At 40.9% G+C, this 23,069-nt stretch overlaps 1 protein-coding gene and 1 long non-coding RNA gene across 2 annotated transcripts; one reads left to right on the top strand and one right to left on the bottom strand.

Annotated features, from left to right (window-relative positions):
- Window positions 1–7,128: 7,128 nt before the first annotated feature.
- On the bottom strand, window positions 7,129–22,186 carry LOC100567184 (sterol O-acyltransferase 2). The gene is made up of 12 exons (XM_008103598.3): window positions 21,097–22,186; window positions 20,215–20,322; window positions 17,893–18,175; window positions 16,911–16,986; window positions 16,559–16,640; window positions 16,257–16,302; window positions 15,778–15,907; window positions 13,059–13,156; window positions 11,049–11,147; window positions 9,649–9,790; window positions 7,945–8,066; window positions 7,129–7,257 (listed from the first exon to the last, which is right to left on the bottom strand). The coding sequence occupies exons 1-12, from the start codon at window positions 21,177–21,179 to the stop codon at window positions 7,207–7,209; spliced, it is 1,320 nt and encodes a 439-aa protein (XP_008101805.3). The 5' UTR covers window positions 21,180–22,186; the 3' UTR covers window positions 7,129–7,206.
- On the top strand, window positions 9,671–20,940 carry LOC107982385 (uncharacterized). The gene is made up of 3 exons (XR_001729895.2): window positions 9,671–9,810; window positions 17,281–17,399; window positions 20,152–20,940. It is a non-coding gene; the product is annotated as an uncharacterized LOC107982385 (long non-coding RNA).
- Window positions 22,187–23,069: the final 883 nt, after the last annotated feature.

The following is a 23,069-nucleotide window of genomic DNA, read 5'->3' as shown; positions in this document are numbered from 1 at the left end:
CTTAATTTGTAAAATCATAACCTAATTTGATGTTTAATAGGCTTTTCCTTAATCCCTCATTATCCAAGATATTCGCTTATCCAAGCTTCTGCCGGCCTGTTTAACTTGGATAAGTGAGACTCTACTGTATATATGTTCATGTTGTAAGCCGCCCTGAGTCCCCTGAGGGGTGAGAAGGGCGGGGTAGAAATGATATAATAAATAAGATAACCTGGGATAAACAAAAAACCTGGGATCAGATCCTGGGATCTTGTTTGGGCTTGTTTGGAAGGGCCCACAGTTCAAAGCAGATATTGTGGGTTATTCCGCCTTGATATTCTGGACTATATTGCTGTGTTGAAGGGCTGCCATGTAATCCAGTTCAAAGCAGAGAATCTGAATTCAGAAAAGTGGATTCTATAGCAATGCAGATGAAGCCTTCTGGGAGTTTTAAAACTCCACATTCTATAGCTTTTTTTGCCCCAGAGGGCTGGTGCCTCCCCAAAGTACAACTCAGAGGATTCCATAGCACAGAGGCCCCTTCCCCACAGCTGAATAAAATCCCACATTATCTGCTTTGAGCTGGGATATACGGCAGTGCGGACTCAAATAACCCAGTTCAAAGCAGATCTTGTGGGATTTTCTGCCTTGATATTCTGGGATATAGGGCTGTGTGGAAGGGCCCTGAACCACGGCACATCGAGCGGTGTGAAACTGCGTCAATCCTACAGGTTAGATCAGGGGTCCCCAAACTTTTTAAACAGGGGGCCAGTTCACGATCCTTCGGACCGTTGGAGGGCCGGACTATAGTTGGCCACCAAACAATAATAATAATAACAACAACAACAACAAAGAGGGTTGGAAGAGACCCTTTGGGCCATTTAGCCCGAGACCCTTTGGGCCATTTAGCCCGACCCCCTTTTGCCTTTGTGCACCAAAAGCACAAGCAAAGCACCGCTGATAGATGGCCACCCAGCCTCAATGTTAATAATAATAATAATGATGATGATGATGGTTGCCGTGGGGGCCGGATAAATGGCTTCGATGGGCCGCATCCGGCCCCCGGGCCTTAGTTTGGGGACCCCAGGGTTAGATTCACCTCAGAGTTAAATAAAAGTCGCCCCCCCCCCCTTCTCACCAGGGGCAGGCGCAAAGGCTGGCGGATCTTCTTCCATCCTCACGAGTCCCGCTTCAGCCATTCCGCTTTCTCCTCGCAGCATTGGGCGCAGATCCCTTCTGGGGATCTTCTCCAGCACTTCGGCGGCCAGGCCTAGGGGTCTTTCGGGGTGATATTGCAAGATAAGCTCGGCCAGCCTGACCGCGGAGACGGGGCCCAGCTTCCCTCGCGGGATGGAGGAACCCAAGTAGTAGGTGAAAGTCCGGAGCTCCTCACTGGACAACTCTTCCAAAGTCCTTAGGAGACGCTCCCTGTCATCCATCGGAGCTCCGCTGCCCTTTCATCGGCTTCTCAGCAGAAGGGGCAGGCGGGGAGCGCACAAACAGAGCGGAGACAAAAGGCGCGCTTTCCCGCCTTGCCTGCCTGCCTTCCTTCCTTCCGATCATTGGCTCCTTTCGCTTTCGAAAGGGAAAAAGGAGGCGGAGATTTCAGAAGAGGGAGGAAAGGACTCGAGATAGAGGCTTTGGCTTGCCCACGTTGATAGCATAGTGCAGGGGTCCCCAAACTATGGCCCGGGGCCACACGCGGCCCATCGAAACCATTTATCCGGCCCCCGTGGCGGCAGCCTCCTCCACTGAGGAAGGCTCATGTGGCGCGAGGGAGGAGGGGAAGGTGTGTGCCTTTCCTGCCCCCTCCCTCGCCCGGTGCTCTCATTCCAAAGCTTTGCTTGTTTATAATGGTACAGTAGAGTCTCGCTTATCCAACGTAAACGGGCCGGCAGAATGTTGGATAAGCGAATATGTTGGATAATAAGGAGGGATTAAGGAAAAGCCTATTAAACATCAAATTAGGTTATGATTTTACAAATCATAATCCAAGCTTCTGCTTGGGTCTCTTCCAACCCTCTTTATTATTATTATTATTATTATTATTGACACAAAGACACAGTATGGCACAGCAAATGAGATATATATTCTGGATTTCGTATCACAAAATCACAAGTCAAACACTTTTCAAGCGTTTAGGACTGTGTGATGTTTATTATTATTATTCATAATAATAATAACATTGAGGCTGGGTGGCCATCTGTCAGGGGTGCTTTGCTTGTGCTTTTGGTGCACAAAGGCAGAAGGGGGTTGGACTAAATGGCCCAAGGCAGGGGTCCCCAAACTAAGGCCCGGGGGCTGGATGCGGCCCTCCAAGGTCATTTACCTGGCCCCCGCCCTCAGTTTTATAATATAATATTTTATATCAGTTTTAATAATATAATATATTGTATATACATATAATATTGATAATAATTTTATGTTATACAATATAATACTAGTAGTAATACCATATAATAATATTAATTATATGTTATATATTACATATCATATAATAGTATAGTGGTATAGTTCAATATAGTAATATATAATGCTAATATTGTGTTACACTTTCCATTGAAATCCTAATAGGTTTATGTTGGTTAAAATTGTTTTCATTTTTAAATATTGTATTGTTATTTCATTGTTGTTGTTGTTGTACTACAAATAAGACATGTGCAGTATGCATAGGAATTTGTTTGTATTTTTTTTTTAAATGATAATTCGGCCCCTCAACAGTCTGAAGGATTGTGGACCGGCCCTCTGCTTAAAAAGTTTGGGGACCCCTGGCCCAAGGGGTCTCTTCCAATCCTCTATTATTTTTATTATTATTATGATTATTAACATTGAGGCTGTATTTGTTCCCGTTTTGTTTTTTTTTACTTCAAAATAAGATATGTGCAGTGTTCATAGTTTTTTTAAAACTACAGTCTGGCCTTCCAACAGTCTGAGGGACTGTGAACTGGCCCCGTTTAAAAAGTTTGGGGACCCCTGGCATAGTGGATTATTAACACCCGTGTGGTGTTAGTTTTGCTGCCTTTCTGTCCCCTTGTTCGGAAGATTTCACCCCACTTTCTGCCCCTGTGATGACTGGATTTAGAAATATTTGGCTTGCTGTGGAAACAAGGATTGGTGATCCAGCTTCACCGGAGACACAAAGCCCTTCCACACAGCCCTATATCTCAGGCAGGAAATCCCACATTATCTCAGTGTGGACACAGATAACCCAGTTCAAAGCAGATCTTGTGGGATTTTTCTGCCTTGATATTCTGGGATATAGGGCTGTGTGGAAAGGCCCCCCTTTTCCAGGGGTGAATTTCCTTTCCTAGAGGTAGATTTCTCTCACTTTCTGTTGTCTCAGGGCCCTTCCACACAGCTGAATAAAATCCCACATTTTTTGCTTTGAACTGGGATATATGGCAGTGTGGACCTAGGGCTCTTCCACACAGACATATAGCCTAGAATATCAAGGCAGAAAATCCCACAATATCTGCTTTGAACTGGGTTATCTGAGTCCACACTCCCATATACCCTGTTTCCTCTAAAATAAGACATCCCCAGAAAATAAGACCCTAGTAGAAGTTTTGCTGAATTGCTAAATATAAGGCCCGAAAGTAAGACCTAGCAAAGAACAGAACACCAGAGCATGCAGAATCGGCAAATGTACGTACCATAGAGTGTTGTACATGGAAATAATGGTAATAACAAGAAATTCTTGATAGGATTCACAGTTTGTCTGGTTATGCTGGTTTGTGATAACTACTGTACAGTATATAATAAATGTTCATTTTTTTTTGTTCAACAATAAATGTGAAAAATAAGACATCCCCTGAAAATAAGACCTAGAGCATCTTTGGGAGCAAAAATTAATATAAGACACTATCTTATTTTTGGGGAAACACGGTAGATAAAGGTAAAGGTTTCCCCTGACATTAAGTCGAGTCGTGTCCGCCTCAGGGGCTGGTGCTCATCTCCATTTCTAAGCCGAAAAGCCGACGTTGTTCGTAGACATCCCCAAGGTCATGTAGCCAGCATGACTGCATGGAGCACCCTTACCTTCCAGCAGAAGCTGTACCTATTGATCTACTCATATTTGCATGTTTTTGAACTGCTAGGTTGGCAGAAGCTGGGGCTAATAGCAGGAGCTCACTCTGCTCCCCGGATTCGAACAGCCGACCTTTCGGTCAGCAAGTTCCGCAGCTCAGTGGTTTAATCCGCTGTGCCACTGGGGGGCTCCACACTGCCATATAATCCAGTTCAAAGTAGATATTGTGGGATTTTCTGCCTTGATATTCTAGAATATAGGGCTGTGTGGAAGGGCCCTAGGATTGGGTTGCAGTGAGTTTTCCGGGCTGTCTGGCCATGTTCCAGAAGCATTCTGTCCTGACATTTCACCCACCTCTATGGCAGGCATCCTCAGAGGATGTGAGCTCTGTTGGAGGCTAGGCAAGTGATGTTTATATATCTCTGAAATGTTCAGGATGGGAGAAAAAGCTCTTGTCTGTCTGAGGCAAGTGTGAATGTTGCAATTGATTACCTTGATTAGCATTGAAAAGCCTTGCAGTTTCAAAGCCTGGCTGATTAATGCCTGGGGGAATCCTTTGTTGGGAGGTATTAGCTGGCCCTGATTGTTTCATGTCACGTTCATGGTGTCATGACCTTTTCTGGTTTTGTGTGGAACCAGGAATGTAGGCCCTGCCTTGGCCAGTGCATCCTTGAAACAAGGGTGAGGGTTTCCATGGAACTGGATTATATGGCAGTGTAGACTCAGGCTCCTTCTACACTACCATATTATCCAGATTATCAAAGCAGATAATCTGGATTTTATATGGCAGTGTAGAAGGGAGCTCATAATCCTGTGCAAAACATATTCTGGATGGCAATGTAAAAGGGGCCTGGGTTATATGAGCCTACACTGCCATATAATCAGGTTCAAAGCAGATAATCTGGATTATATGGCAGTGAAGAAAGGGTCTAAGAATTAATAGAGAGCATACAATCTGCTACTCTTATTTGGCAAACAGAACAAAGCTTCTTTTTGTGCTTAGTTCAACTGAGAACTGTCTATAGACTTTCTATAACACTATCCACTGTTTATACACAGAAATAAACAACCCAACAAACCTAGTAAAGGTAAAGTTTTCCCCTGACCTTAAGTCTAGTCATGTCCTAATCTGGGGGTTGGTGCTCATCTCCATTTCTAAGACGAAGAGCCGGCATTGTCCGTAGACATCTCCAAGGTCATGTGGTCATCATGATTGCATGGAGCACTGTTGCCTTCCTGCCAGAGCGGTACCTATTGATCTACTCACATTTGCATGTTTTTGAACTGCTAGGTTGGCAGAAGATGGTGCTAACAGTGGGAAATCACCCCGCTCCCTGGATTTGAACAGCCAACCTTTCGGTCAGCAAGTTATGTGCTCAGTTTAACCCGCTACGCCAATAAACCTAGGCACTGAATAATATGTCATATTACAATATGACCCTAATATACTTAGGGGATGCATTCTTGGAGTTAATGTGAAACTGCTGCAGATAATAGTGACTCTTGGAATACACCATTCCAATAGAAACACACCACACAATCATATCGGAGAACATAGAAAATGCCTAGAAAGAATTTTTTGGATGTGAATGGTTATACTGCATTGATTTAGTCAGTGATGTAGCCCTTTTGTTTTCAAAAACAATTTAAGTAGTAGACACAATTATATATGTATAGTGCAGAATTTGACATTACTTGGTGCAGAACCTGGGTTTCAATATTTTAGCAATGTTGTAATCCATCTCGGGTCATGATGAGAGGAGGGTAAGAAATAAAGTACTGTATATACTCAAGTATAAGCCGACCTGAATATAAGCCGAGGCACCTAATTTTATCACAAAAAACTGGGATAACTTATTGACTCGAGTATAAGCCGAGGGTGGGAAATGCAGCAGTTATGGGTAAATTTCAAAATAAAAATAGATACCAATAAAATTTCATTAATCAAGGCATCAGTAGGTTAAATGTTTTTGAATATTTACCGTATTTCAAAGAAAAGCAATAAACTAGCTCTATAAGTGGAAAGGTAGGGGCAACAATATGGTATCAACAATAAAATAATAATAATAATAATAATAATAATAATAATAATAATAATAATAATAAAAACTTCATTTGGATCCCACCCTATCTCCCCATGGGGACTCAGGCAGGCTTCCAACATAGTAACAGGAAAACATTCAATGCTTATAGAAATAATGCGGAGCTAGATATAGATCTATATCTAATTATAGATACTAATTTCACATATGCATTTCCCCCTGAAACATTTGCAAATCCCTCTGTGTGTGTGTGTGCATTTCCCCTACAATATTTGCAAGCCACACACACACACACACACACACACATATATATATACACACACACACACATATACATACATACATATCTATCTAGACATCTTCCCCCCTGTAATATTTGCAAGCTCTATATATAGGTAGGTAAGAATATATTCATATCTATCCAGATATCTTTCTTTATATAGATATTTGCAGAGACTTGCAAACATATGAGGGTAAATTCATATATAAAAATAATGTATATAGATAGATACACATATAAAGGTACATAGAGATTGCAAATGCTTGCATGGGGTTAATGCCTATATATCTGTAAGAGAGTTTAACAAATATTTCAGGGGGAAATGCTTTCATAAGATTAATGAATATATTTTTTCTTCTTCCTGACTTGCAAGGGTGTCTCTCTTTTCAAAACATTCCCTTGATTAAGAGCGAGGGAGGCTTTGCAAAAGTAAACACACTGATAAGGGAGGTGAAGAAAGAAATAGATCACATATTGCAAGCAATAACCTGCAGGCTCAGTTGCCGGCCTTCATCTTGACCCAATTATAAGCCGGGGGAGGCTTTTTCAGCTCATAAATAAGGGCTGAAAAACCCAGCTTATCTTCGAGTATATACGGTAATAATGATGATGATTATAACTGAATAGGCTGATGCTTGCTACTTGTGTGAAAGCAACCTGCAGTAGAGTCCATTCCCCTCCCAATCACGTTTTCTAGTCAGTTTAATATGGCAGAATGGCTGAGGTTTCAAGGAAATACGGAGGGATTCCTTAGGAGTAGGAACAAAATGATCTTCCCGATAGCAGAAGGAAAAATGCCAAGTGCTTCTGCCTGGAGTTCTTTTTCAGTAATGGAGCAGAGAGGAGGAATAACTTTTTGAAAGGTTAGCTGTTATGGCCTAGGAATAGCAGGACCAAGTACGTGGGGTCACTCTTGTCCAGAATGTATTCTGAAAGAAAGAAGGAAAAACAACAAAGACAAGAGAGTGACAGGTCATTCAAGAGACAAATGGACATCTAGACAGTCAAGTTAGATTTGGGTGCAGATAACAAGTTAAACATATGTTTGGACTCCAAGTGACAGCATAAAATACAATTTTCACGTTAAGATGCTTTCTAGATGTTGTGGCCTTCTGTTCTCAGAATCCCTTTCCAACAACCTTTAAAGGTGAAGGTAATGGGAGCCGCAGTCAACAACAGGATCAGGTTGGGGAAGGCCTCACTGTTACAGACGACGGCATCCAAGAAGATTATGGACAAAGTGAGGGAATTTTGGAATTTGTATGGCCTGTGTTTCTTTCTAGGTGAATACCATGGGTGTCTTGCCCATGGGCTTCTCCGGCGGCAGTGCTGGGCTTTCCAAACTTGAAAGAGCGGGTTACCAATTGCTGTTAAGATATCATGGCCATGCAGAACATCACATAAAGACAGCATGCTACTGAATACCAGTTCCTGTTGAGGAACAGGAATGTAGGTCATCTTTAGCATTCTTATTTTGAACCTGAGATACAAAATTTGGCTGTGAGCTAATTTATAAATATCACTCATACAGAGTAGGAAACACTTGAACCATAATATAGGCTTGTAAGAGAGAAGAATAGAGAATTAGTTGTACTTCTGTGAGTCAATATGCTCACCTTCTGGACTGGACAATGGATTCGGGCATACCATTCTAGGGATTGCATGGAGAACAGAAGTGCTAAACCAAACAGTATACGTATCCATAGTAAGATGTTTGTGCTTGGCATTCCCAAGATCTCTGTAAAGAAGATGGAAGATTAGTTGTGCTTAGTGGACTATAGTGTGCAAAAGGGATCTCTGAGTTTTGTGAGCTGTTCCTGTTTTATAGTTCCTCTTGATTCCCATGTTCAGGAAATAGTGCATTCCCTATTTCATGGAGCCTCATGCATTACTCGTTAGAATGAAACTACTGTAATTTCATTTGTTTTCAGAATAGTAATATCTTATGAGGAAACAACAAGGAATACAAGTCTACTGATGAGCAGGGTTGGGCAGACAATAAGGCAGAAGGGGAGAATCTTTACCTTTCCATATATTTTAGCCTGCAGCTCTTAGAATATTTTACCATTGGGCATTTGAACTGGGGTGGAAATCCAAAACACCTGGACAGATATTCCCTATCCATGACATGAGGGATATAACATGAATGTCGTGTCCATTTTGCTTGTAACATTAGAACCAACAATAAAGACATCTTCTGTTTTGGCAAGTAGAAGTATTCAACCATTGAGGAGGACTAAGCATCTACTGTGAAGGCTGCCATTGGTTTTGTCATATGGATACATGCACACACATTGTACCCAAATATCAAGATGTACACATGCACTCTTCCTTGGGGCGTACAGGCTTTATCTCTAGTGATTGTATATGAGTCAAGCTATGCAGGCAACATCTCATAAAAGTGGTTATGGGACTGATATGGCCACCAGTGCTTAAATCTGACATAGCCAACAGTGCTTAAAAATATAAGAATGTTTGCCTCACAGTTTTGCTTAAACACACATAAATACTAAAGCAACCTTTAACAAGTCCACTGATGGACAACGTGTTATGGGACTGCTCAAGGCTCCTGGCACCATTTTTGTGCTCCCAAAGTTTTCCAGAGAATAAAAATATTTTTGCTTATTCCTTAATGCCCCTCAAATGCACTCTAGGGTGGTGAAGGACATTTCCAACACTTTGGGACCCACACCACGTGCCCCCCAACAATTGTGTACATTATTATTATTTTTGCCTGAAATGCTCTGAAATGTGCGCTAAGGGTGTGTGGTCTATTCCCATCTCTATCCCAAACACACATTTTGCACCAGTGAGCTAAATTAGTACCAGAAGAGCTCTTCTTGAAACCTGAATCTCTGCACTCTTTTTCTTTTCTTGGTAAATGTGGCTTTTTCTACCTTTTCTAATTTCTTTCTCCTCTTCTGCTGTTTATCTTTTCTTTTTGCGTTGCATGCATGACTTCTCTCTCTTTTCCCTCATTGCAAAAAATGATTGAACTGAAGCCCTTCTAGTGACAGATGCAGGAGCCAATATTCAGAGCTAGATGATAACTTAACGAGCAGTTTGGGCTTCTTTTTTCCACTGTTACATGTGTTGGGGGACTGTCACAAAGAGTAAGGTGGCTGAACCAACTTTATTCCTCTGTATTTTACATTTAGTTGTGATTGGATTTATAGTGACTAAATGTTGATTTTTTAAAAAAGATGTTATGGTTGTCCTTTAGAAACCTCTGCTTGTGTCTTATACATTTGCAGGCATGGATTTTTAAAACCCAATAAATGCAATTTCTGCTCTAATGGGTCCTTTAAGGCAGTACTGACCTGTTGCGATGACAATAAACCAGCATATGAACAGAAGCGGGTAAAAGAAACCAAAACTCATCATGAAGACATATTCATGGAAAGCGCCTGAAACAATGAAGGTGGACAACACAGCCATAGACTGGGCCTTTAATTTGAATACCTGGAAGGCAAGAAACACTGGTGAGCCACATGGTGGAATCATATAGAAAGCATCTTAGTATTTGATGAAGGAGTGAATTGTTCTTCCAGGTTAGAAATGGATTGTCAGGCTTTGATAAGCTGTGATCTGCCAATGTTGTTGGATACAGATGTCGTTATGCCACCTTCCCTGATTATTGGACTACTTACATTGGGTGCTGGGGCTTTAAGTAAACAAAAAATCTGACAAAGAATCTGGACAGGCATGGATTTACCATCTGTACTGTATGTGCCTGTCTGTCTCTGTCTTCTCTATTCGCTTATCCAATGTTCTGTATTATCCAATGCAGTCTGCCTTTTAGTAGTCAGTGTTTTTGTAATCAATGTTTTCAATATATTACGATGTTTTGGTGCTAAATTTGTAACTACATTACTACATAACGTTACCGTGTATTGAACTCCTTTTTCTGTCAATTTGTTGTAAAACACAATGTTTTCATGCTTAATTTGTAAAATCATAACGTAATTTGACGTTTAATAGGCTGTTCCTTAATCCTTCCTTATTTTCCAACATTTTCACTTATCCAGTGTTTTGCTGGACTGTTTATGTTGGATAAGCGAGACTCTACTGTATTACAGTAGAGTTCTGGTTATCCGACTTCCGCTTATCCGACACACCGTATTAGCCAATGCACAGGCGTCTTGGCCATCATGGCGGGTGGTCAGTTCTTTGAGAGACTTGCTGCACTTTGCTGTTTTTCTAGGCAGCAAAATGCAATGGGCCTTTCCAAGCTGGGTGCTTGCCGGGAGGGACGAGATGTGACTGGCATCTCATCCCTTTTCCCTCCCGGCAAGACTTTTCCCTCCCGGCAAGCACCCGGTGCTTGGAGAAGCCCACTATGCGTTGCTGCCTAGAAAAGACAGCTGTTTTTCTAGGCAGCAGTGGGCCTCTTCTAGCCAGGTACTTGCTGGGAGGGAAAAGTCTTCTCCCTCCTGGCCAAGCACCCAACTTTGAGAGGCCCACTGTGCATTGCTGTCTAGAAAGACAACTGTCTTTCTAGGCAGCAGTGGGCTTCTTCAACCTGAGTGCTTGCTGGGAGGGAGGAAACTTTTCCCTCCCACCCAGCACCCAGCTTTTATTTTGAAATTTACCAGTAGAGGCTGCATTTCCCACTCTTGGCTTATACTCAAGTCAATAAGTTTTTCCAGTCTTTGTGGTAAAATTAGGTGCCTCGGCTTATATTTGGGTCGGCTTATACTCGTGTATATACAGTACTTACCCACAGAAGGTCATGATAGATATAACAGTACAGCCAATCATGTACTACTACATTCCAGCTCCGTAAGTATGCAGAAGTAGATGTGGCGTTCCACCAGTCCTGGGCAGCGTGAAAAGAAAAAAGAAAGGACAACTAGATTTCATAAGAGTAGATGGAGAGTTTTGCAGACTTCAGTTGCCATCTTCCCCTATCTATTTCTGTCTACGGTTAATTTTGTAACTCTAGAGAAGGAGATGCTTTCCAGTCTATATCATAACTTTGGAATTGTGACCATTTAAAAATATTATTTGTCACCTAGAACTGTAGCTAGTTACTTGAGTCTAACATGCACCCTGTTTTACTAAACTACAATTCTAAAATTGAGATTTCCATTAGATTTGATGGCATATTAGAAGGGTGCCTCAGCTTTTGGGCAAGAGATGCCAGCTGGGGACAGACGAGAGAGGGGCAGCAGTGACTGTGAAAAGTCTGATGAAAAGTCCAGACAAAGGGGTGCGGCTTTCACCAGCCTTTCCGCAGCCACCATCAGCTTTCCACCAAGCCTGATCATCAGCACCTTTTTGGTCACCACTACCTCGCGTTTTGTTTGACAGCAAATACTTTTTTTTGTAATTAAGGTGCACATTTCATTCAGTAGTGCCTTATACTCAAGTAAATACGGTATATTAGAAATCTTTGGGTGGTTCTACACAAGCATTATAATGCAGTTCAAGCCCGTCTACACTGCAGCATGCAACAAGCCTGAACAGCATATAGTAGAGTCTCGCTTATCCAACATAAATGGGCCGGCAGAATGTTGGGTAAGCGAAAATGTTGGATAATAAGGAAGGATTAAGGAAAAGCCTATTAAACATCAAATTACGTTATGATTTTACAAATTAAGCACTAAAACATCATGTTTTACAACAAATTAACAGAAAAAGCAGTTCAATACACAGTAACGTTATGTATGTATGTATGTATTTATTTATTTAATACATTTATATCTCGCCCTTCTCACCCCAAAGGGGATTCAGAGCGGCTTACAAATTAAATTTACATACAATATTAAATTATTAGCATAGCCCAATACTGGCAATAAATTACTATATTGTACTATATCAATATATTGTAATATTATGTAGTATAGTCATGTACTACATCATGTTATACAACAAATTTGACAGAAAAAGTAGTTCAATACGCAGTAATGTTATGTTGTAATTACTGTATTTACGAATTTAGCACCAAAATATCACAATATATTGAAAATATTGACTACAAAAATGGCTTGGATAATCCAGAACCTTGGATAAGCGAGGCTTGGATAAGTGAAACTCTACTGTAATTACTGTATTTACAAGTTTAGCACCAAAACATCACAATGTATTGAAAACATTGACTACAAAAACACTGACTACTAAAAGGCAGACAGCGTTGGATAATACAGACGGTTGGATAAGCGAGGCTATATTAATAAAATCTCACTGGAAATTCCAGAGTAAGTCATAAATTCTGCTGTAGTTGATCAGTATATACAGAGTTAGATTCTGAGACTGAAAAATGTGGGGCAATAATCAGGACAAGGCTAGTGCCGACACAATTAAAAAAAACCAGAATAAATAGCTTACTGGGAGATAAACAAACACCCCCCCCCCCCAAATCAGAGAATCCCACCAGACTTGGTAAGGAAAAATAATATTCCTGGCTTCAAATTGATCTGCAATCTGTGGATCTTTGTGGCCACCATCCCAGCCTGGAAGCAGTTCCTAAGGTGTTTGCGTAGAGATTCTCCACACAAACTGGTTCACTTTAACCCACATCCTTGATTTATGTGGATGTGTGGAACCACCCTCAGATAGGTATTTAGCCATTTTATTTTCCATGGAACTGAACACTTGCAATTTCTATGCAAAATGCGAATGTCAGCATTTATATGAAGCCAAATAAGCCATGAGGCATATGCAGATGGAACTGAGTATAAGACAGCCCATCCCTTTCCCTTGACCCCCACCAAGCCCCTGCATTCACCTTGTAGAAAGTGCGGTCAGCAAAGCACATCATTTCAGCAAAGGCATTAAGCCAACAGTGGAAAAAGGTATACCAAATCAGAATTGCCAAATATAATGCTGTGGGGACAGAAAACATTAGTCACTTCAGTTGCCTTGATATTTTGGGTTATATGTCTGTGTAGAAGGGTCCTAGGTTGAACTAAGCCAGTGGTTACTTCAGATAATATGACCTTAAAGGCAGGAAGGGACAGGATAGATGCTCAGTCCCCATGTAGTGAATCTACGCATGGTTATACCATATAAGCTTGCAAATATACTTTAGTGTTTTTCAGTGAAGTTCACTCTAAGGGCCCTTCCATGCAGCCATATAACCCAGGGAATATCAGGGAAATTAATCCACAATATCTGCTTTGAACTGGGTTATCTGAGTCCACGCTGCCATATAATCCAGTTCAATGTGGATGTATACAGCTGTGTGGAAGGGGCCTCGTTTACAGTTCAAGATGCGTTTATTTACAAGCAAGTATGTGGCATTTCATGGCCTGCACGAACAAGGTGCTTGAGACCCAAACTTTGTTGCCAATTGTATGCCTCCCTGAGTCCCTTCGGGTGAGAAGGGCGGGATAGAAATATTGGAAATAAACAAATAAATAAATGAGGGAAAGGAGGAAGAAAAGAAAATGCAAATTATGTGTGTCTATACCTTGCTCTGAGGCTGAGAGCTTATGACTTCCAAGAAAAGGCCAGATCTGATGTCATTTAGGAGGTTTGGTCATGAAATGGCCTAGTAAAAAGGTAAAGATTTCCCCTGACGTAAAGTCCAGTCATGTCTGACTCTGGGGGTTGGTGCTCATCTCCATTTCTAAGCCGAAGAGCCGGTGTTGTCCGTAGACACCTCCAAAGTCATGTGGCCGGCATGACTGCATGGAACGCTGTTACCTTCCTGAATTTTCCCCTCATATGTTTACAGGTCTTTGCAAATCCTATGTAAATACAGATAACTAGAGATTTCCATGTACCTGTATATCTGTTCCTATATGTATACATTAATTTTATATATGAATTTTACCCTCACATGTTTACAAGTGCAGAGGGAAAATGCGAGCGCACACACACACAGATGTCTAGATAGATATAAACATTGATAAATAGGGCTTACAAATATTGCAGGAGGAAAATGCACATAGAGAGAGGATTTGCAAAGGTTTCAGGAAATACACGTGAAATTAGTATATATAATGATAGATCTAGATCTAGCTCTGCATTATTTATGTAGGCATTATATGTTTGCCTGCTACTATGTTGGAAGCTGGCCTGAGTCCCCAGGGGGAGATAGATAGGGCAGGGTACAAATGAAGCTGTTGTTGTTGTTGATGATGATGATGATTATCGGGTCGGCTTATATTCAAGTATACAGTAGATTCTCACTTATCCAAGCCTCGCTTATCCAACCCTCTGGATTATCCAAGCTATTTTTGTAGTCAATGTTTTCAATATATCATGATATTTTGGTGCTAAACTCGTAAATACAGTAATTACTACATAGCATTACTGCACATTCAACTACTTTTTCTGTCAAATTTGTTGTATAATATGATGTTTTGGTGCTTAATTTGTAAAATCATAACCTAATTTGATGTTTTGTAGGCTTTTCCTTGATCCCTTCTTATTATCCAAGATATTCGCTTATCCAAGCTTCTGCCGGCCAGTTTAGCTTGGATAAGTGAGACTCTACTGTATATGGTAACTCTACCTGGGGCTATTGAAAGATAGCTTAAAACAATACATTACAAAAGGAGATTTTGCTGATTGTAGTCATCTTTCTGGAGTCTTTGAAAGTCCTTGGTCTCTGGTGTGAAGCAATGGCTCACAAGCTGGAGCCCAAGGGCTATCTCAATCTTCTTTCTTTGTGAAGCCTAAGCTGGTCAAAAGCTTCTGTTGTATCTAGGACTGTTGCTAAATGCAGTGTCCAGTGCTAAGGATGTCTGTTTGGATTGCTAGGTCTAGGATTTCCAGACAAAAACCAGACCTGTAGTCTCTATAGCTCTACTGCAGAAAAAGCAAAGGAGCTCTATACAGGCAAATGGAATAGACCAACTAAGGCTGGCCTCTAGGGGGATTTTATGCTCCACCCCAAAACCAATACAAATGGAGGTATCTACATTATTGGGAAAACCTACACAGAGGGAACTGAAGCAAAGGAGAGGAAAAGGCAGAGCCAAGACCTCACAAGTGTGACAACCATTTCTTAAGACCTAGTTTATGTACCCAGGATTGCACAACAATACTTTTGTCATGCTATTTACTAGAATTTCTCAGTGTTGGCTTTAAAATTTTAGTTTTACAATTGCAAAATACCCACAATTCTACGATGCATCCTGTTTTTAGTTTATAAAGGGGTGGCGGGGTGGTGGTGGTGGTGGTTCTTATAATCAAATAAATGTGGCATATTTTGGAAAAACTAGCAATCAACATGATATTCTGCAAGGTTAATTAGTTTATACAAAATTGTAGCTTACATAGTCTGGCAGGACATGCAGATGAAATTTTGAGATGTGAGTGGGACAATGTCGGTGGAAGCAGAAAAAATTACTATAGGACTGATGGTTGTGGTTGAATACGGAGGCGAAGATGAATAAGCTTCCATTTACAAAAATACTACATCCCTGACTTTCTTTCAGTTGATTACTTTAGCTAATCTGCATCATGCAAACAATGCCAATGCTCTGCCCACGTACCTGCCAATGTTGCACTGAAGACAATCAGCACAAAACTTCGGAAGGTGAGGGGCTGCTTATTCATGTTGCTGAAGATAGGAATTGTGAAGCACTTGAAGAGCATGGATCCATAAAACAGGCACATCAGGAACTGCATGAAAAAGGGGAAAAACTCCATCATAGTGTGTGTTTAAAATTGTTATGAAAATGAAGCCAGGTTCATCAGAGCCCTTACAAAATTACAGCTGGGGACTCAGGGCGGCCTTACAACAGGCAACAATTGGATGCCAACAACATATACGTCCAAAAATAAACAAATACAATTAAAATGCAAAAAATTAAAAACATCAATTTTTAAAACATCATTTAAAATGACACAAATTCAGATCATAATCCAATCCATATTTTTAGCCAAGGCATTGTAGAAACTTTAAATGACTAGTCACAAAGTGTACTTTTGGCCATGGCCCCTTCAAACTTAGACTTTTGGTGTCTCTCACCTTAGCAAAGTTCTCGATGACATACCTCCATCGAACACAGGGTGTCCTATGAATAGCACAAGAAGAATAGGATTATAGGATGATTTTTTTTAATTTCGGGAATATATTGGCAAGACTATTGAAGAGCTGGCAATCTGTATGGGAACCACAGTCCAACCTCTCTGCAGTATGCCAGGTTCAGACACAGTAAACTCTGCATTCGGAGGCTAGATCTCCCCTTAATTCCTTTTTCTGACCATTTTGCTGTAATTGTGGATGTAAGAAGCCTTCAGATACTACAGATGCGTGCGGAAACGACTTACCTTGGATAGTTCTCCCTGTAGATCAAAGTAGGGCAGAAGAGAAAATACAGATAAGTAGAGAATTGAGGTAGATGCATCTCCCCTGAAAGTGGACAGGAAAAAAGCATTGAGACCACTGAGGAAGAAATAGACATGGGTTTATATGGCATGCTGAGAAAAGTCATATCCTGAAACAGGGCTTGGAAAACTATCATATTAGCACCTCTGATAGAAATTCCCTCTTCTTTTCAACCATCATGGGTACAGGACCCATATTCTCATTTCACCTGACGTACCAAGGGTAAAGAAGGAGCTGTAAGAACTGGAAACCAGATTGGATTCTTTCATTCCTAAGAACCAAAATTAATCTTACCATCATTTGACCTGGACTGAAGGATTGGAGGCACAGTTTCCCGCAGGAAGGAATAGCTTTTCATCAGGAACCGGAGCTAAACAAGATAGGAAAACAAACATTGACACAATGCATATCTGGGGCCTCTTCTACACTGCCATATAAAATCCAAATTATCTGCATTGAACTGGATTATACGGCAGTATAGACTCATATAATTCAGTTCAAAGAAGATAATGGATCATCTGCATTGATAATCTGGATTTTATGGCAATGTAGAAGGGGCTTGGGACTTAATGTTTAGGAGCTGCTGAGATCAGACCTGAACTGGGAACCAAAACCATTTTCTCCTCACTTAAGAGAGAGTTTCACAACTATGTTCTTTTCTCAGGTTTAGTGGACAAGATGATGATACTGCCCGCACTTGAGGCTCAGTACTGCCATCGTGGAAAATCAGAGAATGGCATTATACCTACCAGTTTAGAATGGAGCAGGTGACACAAGAGCAAAGTAAGTTTCCCCTTGATTTGGTGAAGCCATTTGTTCTGATCTGGCTTTGTGTAGCTCTTGACTCAGGCATAGAAGGATCTGCTCTCTCCTCTAGTTCCTGCTTGTTTTGCAACTCTGGTCTCTCTTTGCCAACAATGACAACTTCATGCAAAGCCAAACATCCATGACCGTGTCAGTCTTGGGCCAGTATGAAATGTAAGCCAAGGAGCCCCCTAACTCTGTGAGTGGCAAGTAAGAACGTAACTGCTCTCACATTGCTGTTTTTAAACTCAGGGAATGCCTTCCCTTCCTTTCTGTAAAAGGGCAAGAAGGCAGTTTTCTGAAATGACTTCTACCCATGTAGAAAAATAAATATTACTGTCATTGACAATATTTTCAGTCTTCCTTGCAGCATTCTTATATGTAAGAATGCTGCAAGGATGACCTATGTTTAGGCATCCAAACATAGAATTGCAGCTAAAATTACTTCTAGATTCACATCCTAATCTCACACCTGCTCAAGGGTAATGATGCAACAGGAGGCAGGCCCAAAAGGCTGTGACATGAGAGTGTAAACAGGATAGAAGGCCAAAACTGTCGCATGGCCGATCAGCAACACCACTGTGGCAATGATAGTTAGGAGAGCGGGCAACTGGAGTGTCTTCAAGAGGTTGACCCAGATGTGCAGGACCTGATAGGGCACTAATAAGGTGTAGAGGAACATGACGAGCCAGGGCAAGAGTGTCATGTGTAGCCGTCCAAAAGCAAAGACGATCACTTCAAAGTCAAGGGCAACACTGCGAATGATAGAAAAGAAACTATGAGTACGCAACAACCAAGACAAGGATAAAATAGATGGACATTGTCTGGATGCTCCATAATTTTTCTTCCTCTGCTTTTCTACTGAGTACTTTTCTCCACTAGAGGGACACCTGTGCCAGGAACTGTGGTCAGAATTTTTAGAGAGGGTTCCTCAGTGGGTATGCACCGTATGTGTATATACGTATGTGAGTGGATCATGATTCTAGCATTCTTATAAAAGCTGAATAATGCTTTGCATAAATGCGAGGAAAATAAATTATAATGGAGCCTCAATTTGTTCAAAGGGCATTGGGATGGGAAAATGGTTTTCAGTATATTTGTCTCCACTGTCTGTTTCTGTTTTCTTTGTATTGTTGGCCATTTGAAGTATTCTGCTAACCAGTGGTTCTCAACCTTTTTTTTGACCAGGGACCACTCTTCAACATTAGTACCAAAAAGGTTACAAATCAGTTTTTGGTCAACTTTAGATTTGGTTTGGTCATTTGGGGTGCTGATTCAGAAAATTTCATTGGATAGACCACATCAGCTCTAGTTTATGATACAGAACATATGCCACCCAGTAGTTGCCATCTGCTCGCCCACAGAAAACGATATTTAATAATCTAGAGTTGATGTGGTCTATCCAATGCAATGGTCAGCTCTGCAGAAGGGAAAGGAAATAAAACTGATGAAATAAAATAAATAAAGAGAAAGGAGGTTTGTGGACCAGATTTTGGTTCTCGTGGCCCACTGCTGTTCTAGACATTCCAGGGGATTTAAACCAGTACTTTCATGATCTTCAAATGATAACAACTATCTGGGATGTTCTTTTCAATTGCTAAATGGAACATAGTAGTGGATGACATATTTGCATCTGTCAAAATGCATAAGGAGAACACCTCCAGGCAACACTCAAATCTGCTCCAAAGTGGGTTTTAAAAACCCACTTTGGTGTGGATTTGAGTCTCCAAACTCACTCCAAAAACCTGGGCTTTCCCGGGGGTATGTGTCCCCATGTCATCCCGGTAACATCCTGGTAATTACCAGGATGGCATGGGACCACCACATAAGTCCTTAAAATGTAAAACAAGTTACCGGGCCACCATTGAGGTGCTGCCGGAGTACTCCTGGCACATAGAAATGATGCGTCAGGAGATTGGGGTGGGGGAGAACAATTTATCTTCTCACACACACACCCCGGGTCTCCTGGTATGTCGTTTCTATGCGCCAAGAGGACTCCAGGAGTACCTTAATGGCAGTCCAGTAAGTTGTTTTACACTTTAAGGATTTATTTTGGGGGAGGGGCTGGGTGCCATTTCACATCTTTGGGCTTCAGGAGCCCAAAAGGTTCAAGATGGCTTTGGGGACTGCCCCCCGGGTAGTCCCGGGAACTCACCAGGACTACCCGGTAGTCAGTCTCCACAGGCCCAATACCCCATTAGACCCAGGCTGTTCAGGAAGGCCTGGGTCTAATGGGGCATTTAATTAATTCAGGACAAAGCAGGGTTTACCTGTTTTGTCCCAAATTAATTTGCTTTTACTGGAGGCATCGAAGTAGCCTGTTTACCCAAGTACTGTACCCGAGTGCAGAGTAGGATGTATTTCTCTTTATCAAAAGATACAATTACTGATCAGTCTGGCAGATGAACAAAGCTTAAGAGGTGGGATAATTTTTCTCTCTCTAATAACTGGGGTTACAAATTATTTTAGGCTTCCTGAGCCAGGAAGAGGAAGCTAGAAGAATCCCATCGTCAGTTTGGAATACAAGATTCTTGGACACAATGTTCTTACTGGGACTGCCTCTCTCCCACACTTTTATGACATGTTTGTTGGTCCCAGCAAAGGAATTGTATCACTGGGGAGTTAGAACTTTTTTCTCATTGAGCAACATGGTTGTTTTATAAAAAAAATATTGTTTCTGGGTTTTTTAAAAATCATTTGAAAATAATCCCAACCTCTCTTCCTCTGATAGGCTGTATTGTAATGCTGAAGCATGTAATGCAAGAAGGTTCTCAGGCTCACTCATGAACCATACCGTCCTGTATCGATGAAATCCACAAGGACTGCCCTAAGAACAAAGATACAGAATACTGCCACAAAGATGTTGTAGATGGTGCGGAAATGTTGTACTTCCAGAAGCTCACTGAAAAAGAGAAACAAATAACAGGGTTAATTCTGAGAGGGTAAGTGCTTGTGTGGGAGATTCAATATTAAATAATTGAGTTTGGTCCTGTGGCTCCCTGTGAGCACCTGTGAATCAAGATAATATATATTAAAGATGATTGCCTGGAGTTGTAAGGCTGGAACAGCAGAATCCAACATCATAAGAGAATATGGTCTGGGATTGAGAAGTAGAGGGTTTTTTTTTTTTTTTTTTTGGTAAGGCCAGTAGTTCATTGGAATTCTTCAGGTAACAAAAGAGATGGCTGTGTACATGGGTGTCTCCTAATAACCAAAAAAGAATTCAAATAGACTACATAATTGGAAGCCGAAGATGGTAGTTTTCACTTTGAGGCACCTGCTCCCTGTAGTAGAGAAGGTCAAAGACATTATGAAACTATTATACCATAGTAGTTAAACTGGTGGCAAACCGCATCAGTTCTATAGTGTTTGTGCATCCATACTATTTTTATAAAGCAAACTTGTTAATGCAAACAACTTGTTAAATGTGTAAATGTGTGTGTGTGTTTTGTATCTTATTTTGTACACCTTGTTGTTTTATGTACTCATATTTAAAAATAAAAATAAATTTAAAATGTTCTATGTGCCTTCAAATAATCTACACTGTAATGAAAATATCTTGTCCAGGGTTATCTGGGAAGCCTGTAGAGCTCGAGAGCCATTCATTTCATACAGTGACCCTCTTATGTTTTATCTTTATTTATCAGGGCTGGGAAAGAGAGAAAAATATACTCACTCAAGCAAGGCCTTGCTTTCAGTAAAAACTTTCCGTTTCAGCAGAAATGGGTTCATCTTTCTGTGGGATTTCAAGATAGGCATTAGCAATAGTACTCTGATTTTCTTCTTGCCCTAATGGTCTTTTAATTGTTCTCATTCAAGAGGGTGTATCAGATTTTCACCCTGTTCATGAAAGACTGTCTGCTTTCCTCCGTGAACTTTTTCAGTTCAATTTAGTTTTCATTAGACTTACTATGTGACTTTAAAAACTGGTGCCTTACTTTGCTTCTCTTCCTCTTTTGTTCCCAGGACATTTCCTTTTGTGTTTTGTGTATATCATTTACATGTTAAGCTTGTAGGCAGGAAATACTTAAAAGTGTGTCCCAGCTTCAGAGCATATTGAGTTAAGATCTGTTGCTCAGCCCAGATTCTGCTTTGCTATTAGAGCAGAGTTTTGAATTAAGAGCTAGTTCTAGAATAAGCGCTAGCACAGGAGTATGAGACTTTGGGGCCTCCGTGCCTCATGTTCTTGCCTGCTTTGGAAAATTGCTGCCTGCTTTGCTTTTGTCTTCTGTGAGGAACTTTGGTTTATTTGATTTTGTGTGGTTTGGCTTCATGAAGAGGGAGAGAGGCTAGAATGAGTTCAGTATGAAGAAAATGATGCGTCTGTATGTTCATTATGAAGAAAATGTGCTCCCTTGCCACAACTTTGTGCTTCTACCATTTTAAAGTTGATATCTCTGCTGTTACTGTTCCATGAAAATGTGCAGGTTTTGCTTTGCTGTTACACTGGCCATCACACATTTTGTTGTCTCAAGTGCTTCCTTGCCACAACTTTGTCCTTCTAATATTTTAAAGTTGGGCTTTCTTTTTTATTCTTCTATGTGAATGTGCATTTATACATTATTTGTTATTTATAAAGTACATTTTTAAAATCCTATTTAAAAACACATAACAAAAATGGGGGGTGGGGGTGGATTAATAACATTTCATTAGGAAATTTGCTTTGAGATGAGAGCATTTTGAGTTAAGAGCTCAGTCACAGAATGAGTTAAGATCTTAATTCAAGGTATCACTGTATATAGCCGCTGGCACATTTTACTGGCACTTGCCTTGGTTCCTGTTTCTTCTTGGCCTCCCCTTGCAATCTCCTTGGTCTCATCCCTTCATCTTTGTTCATCATCCCCGGCTCCATGTTGGTACTGAATTTAAAGAGGCACTCGTTGAGGTTAAGTTTGACAGTCTGTCCTGCTTGTCAGAAGACTCAATGAACAGAAGGGGAAAAGTTTCTCACCTGGAAGGAAAGAATTGCCACTTGTTAGTGATGAGATAACCTTTATCACATTAAATTGGCACCTCAAGGCCAATGACCTCATTCTGACTGCCGGTTTTGAAGAAGAGACATTTTCTACTGTTTAAATTGGCAACACTTTCATTTTGAAAGCTGAAAATAATATTTATTAAGTTTAGTTATTGACACCCCTCCTTCTGATTCCTATAAGTCTCTAGTGGGGAAATAAAGCTACTCCGAAAAAGAATGTTAGTGCTTAGATGCATCAATTTACCATACCTTCATATGGCTACATTTAGGGTATGTGCCGCCCCTGTTGGCTATTTGTGTGCTGTTTGCCTGTAGTTAGACCTAAGTATTCAAGGCCAAGGCCAGATTCATCAAATGAGCCTGAGTTTTCAAGGGAACCAATTCCTCATTCAATACAGTTTAAAATCTCCTCCCCCATCCCCTGGGGTCTCTCTAAATCTGAGGAATGCAAATTTCTTTTAGTTTATACACACACACACAGAGAGAGGTGTGTGTTAGAATTACTCCTTTGATGCAATCAGAAGAAAGCCTACTAATTCCTTTGCGACTTGTGTTCCCAGATCTTAATCAGCTAGGTGTAAGGGTTTATTGTGGCCAGGAAAGGGATAGTCATGGGTAATTATAAGGACCTCGTCACATTAGACCAGAGGTCGCCAACTAAGGCCTGTGGG

This window comes from Anolis carolinensis, chromosome 2, assembly GCF_035594765.1.
Source record: "Anolis carolinensis isolate JA03-04 chromosome 2, rAnoCar3.1.pri, whole genome shotgun sequence".
NCBI classification, from domain to species: domain Eukaryota; kingdom Metazoa; phylum Chordata; class Lepidosauria; order Squamata; family Dactyloidae; genus Anolis; species Anolis carolinensis.
Note: the sequence above shows the minus strand (reverse complement) of the source record. Positions and strands in the feature narration are given on the sequence as shown.

Coding starts and splice junctions, on each gene's coding strand:
- LOC100567184 (XM_008103598.3), bottom strand. CDS start 21,179: ATGCCTATCTTGAAATCCCACAGAAAGATGAACCCATTTCTGCTGAAA. Junction 18,176..20,214: donor GATTTCATCGATACAGGACG/GTATGGTTCATG, acceptor TATCATTCGCAG/TGTTGCCCTTGACTTTGAAG. Junction 9,791..11,048: donor TCTATCATGACCTTCTGTGG/GTAAGTACTGTA, acceptor CTTGCCTTCCAG/GTATTCAAATTAAAGGCCCA.